The 12,345-nt window shown below is 42.5% G+C and overlaps 1 protein-coding gene across 1 annotated transcript in view; it reads left to right on the top strand.

Moving 5' to 3' along the window:
• The window catches only part of RAC2 (Rac family small GTPase 2), a 121,604-nt gene that overhangs the window by 74,317 nt on the left and 34,942 nt on the right, over positions 1–12,345 (top strand). The window contains exon 5 of the mRNA XM_073642732.1: positions 6,709–6,868. Coding sequence (XP_073498833.1) covers positions 6,709–6,868 — 160 coding nt within the window. The remainder of the gene's footprint in view (positions 1–6,708; positions 6,869–12,345) is intronic.

Here is a 12,345-nt window from a genome sequence, read left to right as displayed (position 1 = left end):
ATGACGCTTTGATAGTAAAGGTACCTTACGGGCTCATCTGGAACGGAGACCATTGCGGTAGAGTACATTACTTATGGTATTGACTGAAACCAATGTCCCCACTGCCATGAGATCTTCCCAGAGCTCCTTCCTTGTTGTCCTTGGGTTAGCCTTGACTCTTCGGACAAGCCTGGCCTCGGCACGGGAGGACACTTTCAAAGGCTGTCCAGGCCGTGGAAGGCTAACAGTAGTTCCATAAGCCTTCCACTTACGGATGATGCTCCCAACAGTGGAGACAGGTAGGCCCAACTCCTTGGAAAGGGTTTTGTACCCCTTGCCAGCCTTGTGACCCTCCACGATCTTGTCTCTGATGGCCTTGGAATGCTCCTTTGTCTTTCCCATGTTGACCATGTCTGAGTGCTGTTCACAAGTTTGGGGAGGGTCTTAAATAGTCAGAAAAGGCTGGCAAAAGAGATCTTTAATCCACACATGTGAAGCTCATTATTCTTGGTGCCTGAACTACTTCTTAATACTTTAGGGGGACCAAACAGAATTCTTGTGGTTTGAGGGGTTGAATAATAAATGACACTCTGAATTAACTTTTAACGTTTTTAAAAAAAAAACAAAAAAAAAGCAAAAACAAAATTTGCTGCAGTGCATTTCCCACTTCCAGGCTGATCTACAGTACAAATGTCACAATGCCAAGTTAATTCCGCATGTGTCAACCAGCTAAATCTGCAGGGGGTTGAATACTACTTGTAGGCACTGTATACTGAATATCTATATAAATAAATATCTATATATATAATGTTCTGCATAAATGAGTACATCACCTTTGAAAATTTTGACACAACTGTGTTTTATAGAGCATTTTTTTAACTCATAACATAAAAGTAAGGTTAATAATATAACTTTCATTACAAGATCTTCAGTTTTACTCAAATTAGATGATGCAAAAATGAATACACCCCACATCAAAAACCTCCACAGCTTTGTATGACCTCCATGATTTTTAAGGTCAGCACCACGTTTCCTAGGCATGGGATGAACAAGTTGGAGACATATTGCAACATCTATATATATTTCCATTCTTCAAGAATGACCTCTTTTATAACCTGGATGCTGAATGATGACAATTTGTCTCTTCAGAATTCCCCATAGGTGTTCGATTGGGTTCAGATCAGGAGACACTTGGCCGCTGTATCACTTTCACCCTGTTCTTCTTCAGAAATGCAACAGATGTGTGTTTAGGATCATTGTCATGTTGTAAAAGTATACGTCTACCAAGTGCATGGAGTGATGGTAACATCTTCTCTTTCAATATAGAGCAGAACATCTGTGAATTCATGATATCATCAGTGAAATGTAGCTCTCCGACACCAGGAGCACTTATGCAGCCCAACATAAGGACACTGCCACCACCATGTTTCACTGTAGGCACCATGCTTTTAGAAAAATGAATTAAAAAAAATGCATGGTTCCTACAGTGAAACATGGTGGTGGCAATATCTTTATGTGGGCTGCATGAGTGCTGCTGGTGTCGAGACCTACAGTTCATTGATGGTATCATGAATTCACAGATGTACTGCTCTAAACTGAAAGAGAAGCTGCTACCATCACTCTGTGCCCTTGGTAAATGTGCACTTTTACAAAATGACAATGATCCAGAACACAACAAAGGCCACTGCTGCATTTCTGAAGAAAAACAGGGAGAAAGTGATTCAGTGGCCAAGTGTCTCCTGGTCTGAACCAAATCGAACATCTATGGGGAATTCTGAAGAGACAAGTTGTCATCACTCTCCATCCATCATCGAGTCACTAAAAGAGGTCGTTCTTGAAGAATGGAAAAAGATAGATATTACAATATGTGCCCCATTACACCACCACCATGTTTCACTGTAGGCACCATGCTTTTAGAAAAATGATTAAAATCTTACTTTTAAAAGGTGGTCTACTCATTTATGCTAAGCACTGTATGTATTTTAATACAAAAAAAGCATAATAGACACTTTTCTTCAAAAAAAGGAACATTTTTATTCTCATAAGGTTTAAAATGAAACGCAAAAGCATCGCTAAGATCAAACGTTTTAAAATAACCTTTCGGCTTTGTGGGAGGCATACAAAACAAGTCTGTGAAAATTCATTTTATGGTTATATTATAACATTACAATTACATAAAACAACAACAAAAACAAATAAAAAATCATATAAAGGACACTTGTATAAAATTAACATTTCCTGTTCAAAGTATCCTACATACAGTAAAACATATAATATTACGATATTGACTTTTTTTGAGGAGGTATATTAACTAATAATCCTTTATTGTTACATCCAGTTGTGACTTTTTTATGACCTTATTCTCAGGGAAATTGAAATGCATTGAACATGCCGTATTCTGCATCTTACCTCAACAAGACGTGATTGTATTTTTATTTTTTATTGATTGCAATATAGAATAATCAATCTGATAGATTATTGTTGGCTGAAGCTGTCTGCACCTCGTTATTATATAATTCTTCATGTTGTCACATGCATCTCCTGTTTGAGCCAAGTGATATAGAATTTGTTAAAATTGTAATCAGCTTTTCAAGAATACCAGAATTACAGCTTTTAATAATTCAGTAAGAGATATTGCCTCCAGCCTCCAGGATGCATGTAATAATTTTTCATTTACTCCTAACTTTACATAAAAAAAATCTCAAACACTGGTTCATCCATGACAGCCTAAGCCTCCAATGATTCATAAATTTAATTTCACTTTGAACTATTTTACGGACCTGTAATAGTTTGACTTGGTTGCTCAGTTATTGGCCATTTCAGTGACATCAAAGACACTATATAATGATATTTTCTACTGGATTCCCTGAAGGAAGTCTTCTGTTAGCGCTTATTCATATTTATCCGATAGATAGGTTTCCACCCCCTTATAGAGATCTCATTGATATGGGGCTTGAGGTTGTGGAAGATACATCATTGACTGCCTTTTCTGGTAGCTATCACTTCACCTCTTATGGTATTTGTGTGTTCTTTCTTTTCTGTTCCTTCTTTTTTTGTTTATTGTTGTCCCATTTGATGGGTTCCCCCTTGTTACCCCTGTGTGGCGATGATGGTTGGACTACAAATGCAAATTTATTTTTATCAGTCATTCCGTTGACCTTTCTGTACGTGACAAGGAATGGAAAATATATTTATTAAAGCCTTTGGAAAAAAATTCCAGAAAATATTACATGACTTTTCCCATATATTGAAATGATTAGGTGGAAAATCTGACATCAACCTCTGTCCTTACACCACCGATGTGAATATTTGTCCTCTATAATAGCAGCATTTTACACTGTACGTTGCAAATTGCCTCTTCAGACAAAAAGAGGACTTGAACTCTATAGCGCCACCTATTAGAAGCAGCAAAACTACACTGTATGTTGAAACCAATGAAAAAATTAAATCTATGCAAGTGTTTCCTCCCATATAAAAATTTTTCCAGATTTTTCAATGCTGACAATTTTATTAGGGTGTTTCTATACAACCGCTATTATAAGATTATGTATATTTTGGTCATTGTCCTTATATTCTATAGGGTAAATACAGTAAGTGTCAGCATAGTGACGTGCCCCCTGGGCTGTGTGTGTGTGGGGATACCCGGAACCAGACCTTTTGTGGATGCTGGGGGTTGTAGTCCTTGCGTGGTGGGGACCCGGTCCCGTGGCTCAGGGTGGCCAAACCAAATGGCAGTCTGCTTATAGGGTTTTGTGATTAAATATCCGACTACGCCACCCGTGGATTGCGGTCAGAGTGAACCGCCGCTGCAGGGCAGACCGCTGAGGCTGGTGTTGTGGGTGCGGCAGAGGGTAGTATAACTCCCCATGGGAGGAGTATAGCCTCAGGGCAGTAAATACGGATGTTGGTGGTGATGGTGCGCGGGAGCAGCAGTAACCACACGGAGTCTGTCATGCAATTCAGGTTCTTTACTGTTGGTGGTATTAAGGGAATACAGGTTAACAATGGAGGCCTGGTCAGTCTGTTGGAGCAACTGGGAAATCCCGCTGGTCAGGGGGAGTTTGTAGGCCTACCGTGCTGACTTCACTCTTTCTTGGCTATCCCGCTGTAGTGTGGTGGTAGCCCACGTCTCTGAGTGTACCGTGTTGTTCTCGCCCGTATGACTGGCGACTCGGGTCTTCCGTACTTCTCACCTCTCCGGGGCAGTAGTGGTCCCTCTCGTGTGGCTGAGCCTCCGGGCTTCCTTGGGCCAGAGGACTTGAAGTCCCCTGCGTGGTGGTTTTCTGCTGCTGGGCTTATAACCCTCACAGCCTCGGACTCCAGTGTCCGGCTTTGTAAGTCTCTAGCCAGGACGAGCTCTGCTAGATCCCCTCCTGGCCTTGTGTTCCTCCTCTGCCTACAGGGACTCCTCAGCCTGCTGCAGGCCTGTCCCTATCTGCAACTTCACTGGAACCCTGTCTGGAATTTGTCTCTCTAACCCCGCCCCAGATCCAGTTTATAAAGGGCAGATTTCTCATGACATTGCTGCCACTGTGGCGACCAGACCTGGGGTGCCACATTAGCCTTTTTTATAATGTTACTGATGATTTTCTCAGATTGGTATTAAATTATTATAATATTTGTATAAGAGGAAAAGCTACATGTAGGTAGTAGCATTATGGACATTTGTTTAGGGTGTACCCACAAGTGACTTCTAACAGACTGGAAGACCTTGCTCTTTTTATTTGGTGCTGATGCTACTAAGATCAGTCCATTCATCTTTTTACAATTTGTGGATGCCTTTGAAATGTTGTTCACTATGTCCACTTGACCAGCAAAGAAACATATGGCAGCGTCATAAAAATAAGAAATAGTAGGTCAGTCAGTGCTCCAAGGAAATATAAAAATCCATGTTTTGATTAAGCTGATAGAAGCTACACAGTGGAATACGAATACTGGCTTAAATGGATGTTGATTATTTTTTATATTTCCTTTGAGCATTTTCTTACCTACTTACCTACATGCACTTAGATGTCAAATGCTTAAAGAGAATCTGTCAGCAGGTTTTTGCTGCCACATTTGAAAGTGGCCTGATGTAAGCAAAAAGAAGCTGCATCCAGCAAGGTATCTCTTAGATTACTGGGTGCAGCCGTTCTGACACAATCAGAGCTTTTAGATTTACACTGAAGCAGAGCTGAGAAAGATAATCCCACCCACACCACAGCTAACCCCGCCCACATCAGGCTCTCTGTGTACAAAGTCCATAGACAGTGAGCTGCTTAATTGCCGGACTAGTCTGGCAATGATAATCTTTTAGCGATAAATCCTTCACAGTTAGTAAACAACAGCATGTACTTTCATAAGTGACACATCCCTGAATTCTGTTTTTCAGCCTCTATCTCCTTTTGTCTTCAAATTACATAGCAAAAACCTGCTGACAGATTCCCTTTAAGCAAGCATAGTATTTTGATGGCGAGAGAATTGCTTCTTGTGACTTGTCAGATAAAGGGTTTGAGTTGGAAGAAAGTTTGCAATTCATAAACTAGCAAACATATGAAAACTGAACTGTCGACATTTTCTATATGTCAAGCGTTTCCTATATAAGAATTGAGCTTGTATATATATATAAAGTATAAGAAAGCACTCAGAGCGATATACAGATCCATAGACTTTCTACTGAACCCTTACACCGATATGTGCGCATTCAAGGAGGAGCTAACCGCTTCTTCAAACTATTCTGACTGATTGATGGGGGTATCAGGACCGGGATTTCCACCAATCCACAGGACCTTTAATCAATTTTAGCATGTTAAACTGGCTACATCACAGAACCATGGCTGCAAATAAAACATATTTTTTTATTTTTTGCATTTCTTTTTTCAATATTAGCTCATAAAGTTTAGGTTATAATTTCCCATTCAACCAACGGGAGCATTTGCAGATATTTTTCTCTGAAGACTGTTTCTTTTTCCCCTGTATTATGTTGTCCAATCATAAGCAAAAGGCTTCAATCAGCGTAAAAAAAAGAAAATGCCCCCAGAAAATGTCAGATCTAGCTTTCTCTGTGTGATATGGAAAGACATGTAATGACCCAAAGTCCTACTCTCCTCTCTGATCTCAATGCAGGCACCTACAAGCGAGGAAGAGGAGGAAAGCAGAGATGTGTGTGTCATTACAAACACCTCTAACAGTTCTCATTTCACAGCAGTCAGATTGAGAGGGAGTGGGGCAGAGCTGACTTCACTGTGATGAGATGAGAGATGTAGACATGTTTGTAATGACACACAGTTCTACTCTACTCCCCTCCCCTACTTGTAATCATGGTAAATGCTGGCATTGAGATAAGTGGAAGAGCAGAGCTGTGTGTCACTACATATAGCACACAGAGAAAGCTGAGTGACTTTTTTCTGTGGGCGTGTTCTTTTTTTTTGCCCTATATGATGCATCGTGTTTATGATTGGACAATATCATACAGGGTAAAATAGTACCCGCCCCAGAGACAAAGGAGAGATTACAATCTAAACTTTACAAGCTAATGTTTCCATAACAGACATGAGAAATAAAAAAATAAATGTTACATTTTATGAAACCCTACAACCACTACTTAATGATGTGGTCAGTTTAACATTCTCAAACTGCTGAAAGGTCCTTTTCAAGGGATTCCAGCGTGCAAACAAACTTTAATGAACCATTTAATTTTTTTGGGAAGCAGAAAATTTGAAGAATTTGACTTTTTTTTATTGTTTTCAGTGGTTTCCAGAAGTCAGGCACCATTGCCCAAGCACCCCAATAATCCTCGTGGGGACCAAGCTTGATCTTCGTGATGACAAAGAAACTATTGAGAAGCTTAAAGAAAAGAAGTTGTCGCCAATTTCTTACCCACAGGGCTTGGCACTAGCTAAGGAAATTGGTAAGTTTCTAATGCGATGGGGGACTAAAGGAATGTCCAGTCTTTAGCAATCATGGTTATTATTAATAATATTGATTTATCAACCTACATAGCACAACATGGAGGGAACACAATTATACTTGAAAACTGTGTCAAAGAAAAACTGGTTTTGTTGCTCATATGAGCCAATCACAGCAGAGCTTTTATGTTACCAGAGCAAATCAACAAAGAGAGCTATTTTTTTAGACAGTTATGATGATTGACGCTCATTAGTACTGATAAAATAAGAAAGGACAGTGTAGTACAGACAAAGATATAATTGGTAGGAGACCTGCCCATATACAGTAAGCTTACAATCTGCCCATGCTGAAAACTTAAAGGGAACCCAACATCACCAAAAATATGAGCTCTTAAGAATGAGACATTCTTTCAGAAATGTTTGTAAAGGCGGATGGCAAGGCAAGGGACTTACTTTTATACAACTGTGGCAATGGGACTAAATGTAAAGCCTGAATTCAGTTATTGAAGCTCTCCTCCTCCCATCAAAGTTTTTATCCTCTTAATATAGTTCAATCATTATATTATATAGCACTGTGTACTTACAATTGCTCATTTTGCCTTTCTACCCAGTTAATTCTTCGCGTTTCTCTGCTCTATGCAGAAATAGGAAGCATTTCGTCCCTGCATTTATCATCTCCCACTTAAACTCCTGACCCAGCTGCTCTCTCCTCCCCCCTATCAGGGAACTTTTGTAGTGACTTATGACTCCTGCAGAGAAAATAGACCTCCTGTTTCTACAAAAAATTCTACTAGTCAGTTTTTAATCACGTGATGTCAAAGACCTAATGGAAAAGAGAAGCATTAACTGGTTAGAAGGGCAAAATGAGCAATTGTAAGTAGAGAGTGCTGTATAATATGACGATTGCAATATATTAAGAGGATAAAAACTTTGATGGGAGGAGTGCTTTTTTAAGAAGTGGGTCCTGATTTATTATATGGATAAAAGTATGTTTTTCAAATGAGCATTTTACTAGAAAATGGGTAGACAGACACACTGAAATGCTAACCTTAGGGAATGTAAAATGTTCATTCCTGTCTTGAAGTAAACAAAAGAACAGTCTGATTATATAACATATTGATCCATGACATAAGGATCTACTTCAATCCACTACCGTCTCTATTTTTTTCACCATTGATTTATAAAGGGATTGTTATTGTAATACACTGCTCAAAAAAATAAAGGGAACACTCAAATAACACATCCTAGATCAGAAAGAATGAAATATTCTCATTGAATACTTTATTCTGTACAAAGTTGAATGTGCTGACAACAAAATCACACAAAAATCATCAATGGAAATCAAATTTATTGACCAATGGAGGCCTGGGTTTGGAGTCACCCCCAAAATCAAAGTGGAAAAACACACTACAGACTGATCCAACTTTGATGTAATGTACTTAAAACAAGTCAAAATGAGGCTCAGTATTGTGTGTGGCCTCCACGTGCCTGTATGACCTCCCTACAATGCCTGGGCATGCTCCTGATGAGATTGTGGATGGTCTCCTGTGGGATCTCCTCCTAGACCTGGACTAAAGCATTCGAGCACTCCTGGACAGTCTGTGGTGCAACGTGATGTTGGTGGATGGAGCGAGACATGATGTGCCAGATGTTCTCAATCAGATTCAGGTCTGGGGAACAGGCGAGCCAGTCCAGAGCTTCAATGCCTTCATCTTGCAGGAACTGCTGACTCACTCCAGCCACATGAGGTCTGGCATTGTCCTGCATTAGGAGGAACCCAGGGCCAATCGCACCAGCATATGGTTTCACAAGGGGTCTGAGGATCTCACCTCGGTACCTAATGGCAGTCAGGCTACCTCTGGCGAGCACATGGAGGGCTGTGCGGCCCTCCAAAGAAATGCCACACCATTACTGACCCACTGCCAAACCGGTCATGCTGAAGGATGTTGCAGGCAGCAGATCGCTCTCCACGGCATCTCCAGACTCTGTCACGTCTGTCACATGTGCTCAGTGTGAACCTGCTTTCATCTGTGAAGAGCACAGGGCGCCAGTGGGGACTTTGCCAATCCTGGTGTTCTGCGGCAAATGCCAAGCGTCCTGCGCGGTGTTGGGCTGTGAGCACAACCCCCATCTGTGGATGTCGGGCCCTCATACCACCCTCATGGAGTCGGTTTCTAACCGTTTGTGCAGACACATGCACATTTGTGGCCTGCTGGAGGTCATTTTGCAGGGCTCTGGCAGTGCTCCTCCTGTTCCTCCTTGCACAAAGGCGGAGGTAGCGGTCCTGCTGCTGGGTTGTTGCCCTCCTACAGCCCCCTCCAGGTCTCCTGGTGTACTGGCCTGTCTCCTGGTAGCGCCTCCAGCCTCTGGACACTACGCTGACAGACACAGCAAACCTTCTTGCCACAGCTCGCATTGATGTGCCATGCTGGATGAGCTGCACTACCTGAGCAACCTCTGTGGGTTGTAGAGTCCGTCTCATGCTACCACAAGTGTGACAGCACAACTAACATTCAAAAGTGACCAAAAAATCAGCCAGAAAGCATAGGTACAGAGATGTGGTCTGTGGCCCCCACCTGCAGAACCACTCCTTTATTGAGGGTGTCTTGATAATTGCCAATAATTTCCATCTATTGTCTATTCCATTTGCACAGCAGCATGTGAAATTGATTGTCAATCAGTGTTGCTTCCTAAGTGGACAGTTTGATTTCACAGAAGTTTGACTTACTTGGAGTTATATTCTGTTGTTTAACCGGTTCAGGACCGCCCACTGTACATAAACGTCGGCGCTGCCCGGGCTCTGTGCAGCGCCGACGTTTAAAAACGGTGGGTGGTCCCGCAGCACTCAGGACCCCCAGGGTCCTGCTAGCGCTGCGGTACCGGTTCAGAGCGATAGCTCTGACATGTGGCATCATGGGGACCTGAATGGATCAGGTCCCCATGATGTTAACCTGTTCCTATCTTCTAGATGCCGCGATCCATAGCGATCGCGGCATTTAAAAGATAGCAACAGCTGGTGGTCGGCGATCGGGACCCCCCACATACCTCAGGAGCGGCGGGGATCCCGGTGCTGTGACCTCTGACATCATTGAGACCTGATTGGCTCAGGTCTCGATGATGTCAGCGTCACACCAGCCAATCAGAGAGATCACCAGGGAAGTTTGTTTTAGCAACAAACTTTCCCGGGCGATCTGCCTGATAAATACTCTGTTTCTCCTCCGATCTCAGTGAGAGAGCAGAGGAGAAACAGTGTGACAAGAGCTGTGTCAGCCTTGCCACTGTGAAAGTAAAAAAAATAAAATAAAAAAGAAAGTAAGAGTTAGGGTTAGTGAGTCTGTCAGATCAGTCAGTCCTGTCAGATCAGTCCTGTCAGATCTGTCAGTCAGTCAGTCCTGTCAGATCTATCAGTCAGTCCTGTCAGATCTATCAGTCAGTCCTGTCAGATCAGTCAGTCAGCCCTGTCAGATCAGTCAGTCAGTCCTGTCAGATCTATCAGTCAGTCCTGTCAGATCAGTCAGTCAGTCCTGTCAGATCAGTCAGTCAGTCCTGTCAGATCTATCAGTCAGTCAGTCCTGTCAGATCAGTCAGTCAGTCCTGTCAGATCAGTCAGTCCTGTCAGATCTGTCAGTCAGTCAGTCCTGTCAGATCTGTCAGTCAGTCAGTCCTGTCAGATCTGTCAGTCAGTCAGATCTGTCAGTCAGTCAGTCCTGTCAGATCTGTCAGTCAGTCAGTCCTGTCAGTCAGTCCTGTCAGATCAGTCCAGTCAGTCAGTCCTGTCAGATCTGTCAGTCAGTCAGTCCTGTCAGATCTGTCAGTCAGTCAGTCCTGTCAGATCAGTCAGTCAGTCCTGTCAGATCAGTCAGTCCTGTCAGGTCAGTCAGTCCTGTCAGATCAGTCCCGTCCGTTCAGTCCGGTCCGTTCAGTCCAGTCAAAAAATCTAAAAATAAAATGGCCCGTCAGACTTATACCGCAGAGGAGGTGTATGCCCTGCTGTGTTCTGACACTGATGACAGCGCAATCTCAGATGGCGATGTGGATTTTGAGGGCTTTAGTAGCGGCGACACTGAGAGCTCAGAAATGAGCAGTGATTCTGGTCCATCCTCAAGCCCAAGGACCAGTACAACAATAGGGGCAAATAGCGCTACTGGAGAAACGTCTCCAAATCAGGGAACACTGCCCAGTACAAGCGCTGTCCCTGCTACTAGTGAATTGGCGCACGCCAGTGTACAAGGGGCTTTGCCACATGATCTAGCATTTCCCAGATGGGAGGCTTCGGATTCGGCTGCTCCATTCAGCCCTGATTTCAACGCCACTCCTGGTATAAATGTGGAGGTGGAAGATTTTGGACCAATTCATTTTTTTAATTTGTTTTTTACAGACAGCTTGCTAGAGCATATTGTCGTGCAAACAAATTTATATGCATCCCAATTCATAAGCCAGAATCCCCGATCTTACTATGCTAGGGCAAATTTATGGACACCAACTAATGTCCCGGAAATAAAAAAATTTTTAGGACTTACATTTGCCATGGGGCTTGTTAAAAAACCGAGCATTCGATCCTACTGGTCCAACCACCCTGTTCAAGCCACCCCTATGTTTTCAGTCATTCTGCCAAGGACCCGTTATGAAATGCTCATGCGGTTTTGGCATTTTAACGACAATAGTCAATGCCTGCCCAGAAATGCCCCAGAACATGACAGGTTATATAAAATTAGACCCATCATTGAAAATTTGTCAGAAAAATTCTTAAGCCTCTACACCCCAACACAAAATATTTCTATAGATGAGTCCCTTGTAAAATTCAAAGGAAGACTGCACCTCAAGCAATTTATCCCATCTAAAAGGGCAAGGTTTGGAATAAAGATCTATAAAATGTGCGAAAGTTCAACCGGATACACATCCGCTTTCCGCATATATGAGGGGAAAGACAGCCAACTAAACCCACCAGGATGCCCTACTTATCTGGGGACATCTGGAAAAATTGTTTGGGAGCTGATAAATCCATTTTTTCAAAAAGGCTACAATCTATATGTGGACAATTATTACACCAGCATACCCCTATTTAAAAGTCTGGTTGAACACAACATCGGGGCTTGTGGGACCATCCGTAAAAACCGTCAGGGGTTTCCACAACCATTGGTCAACCAAAAGTTCCAAAAGGGGCAGTCAGGGGCTGTACGCAACGGAGAGCTGCTTGCCCTGAAATATAGGGATAAGAGGGATATTTTTGTCCTCAGCTCGATCCACACAGATGCCACAAGGGCCACTGTAGAACTAGGATCCACCACTCCGAAGCAAAAACCTGTGTCAGTCATTGACTACAACAAACACATGGGGGGTGTGGACCTTGCAGACCAGGTTCTACAGCCATACCAGGTATCAAGAAAGTCCTATACCTGGTATAAAAAGTTGGTTATCTATTTGTTTCAGGTGGCCACATACAATTCTTTTGTGTTGTACAAAAAAGCAGGAAATTCAG

Source organism: Phyllobates terribilis, unplaced genomic scaffold (assembly GCF_046119375.1).
Source record: "Phyllobates terribilis strain yellow unplaced genomic scaffold, ASM4611937v1 Scaffold_8__6_contigs__length_399053987, whole genome shotgun sequence".
In the NCBI taxonomy this organism is placed as follows: Eukaryota; Metazoa; Chordata; class Amphibia; order Anura; family Dendrobatidae; genus Phyllobates; species Phyllobates terribilis.
The sequence above is the reverse complement of the archived record's forward strand: the minus strand, read 5'-3'. Positions and strand labels throughout refer to the sequence as shown.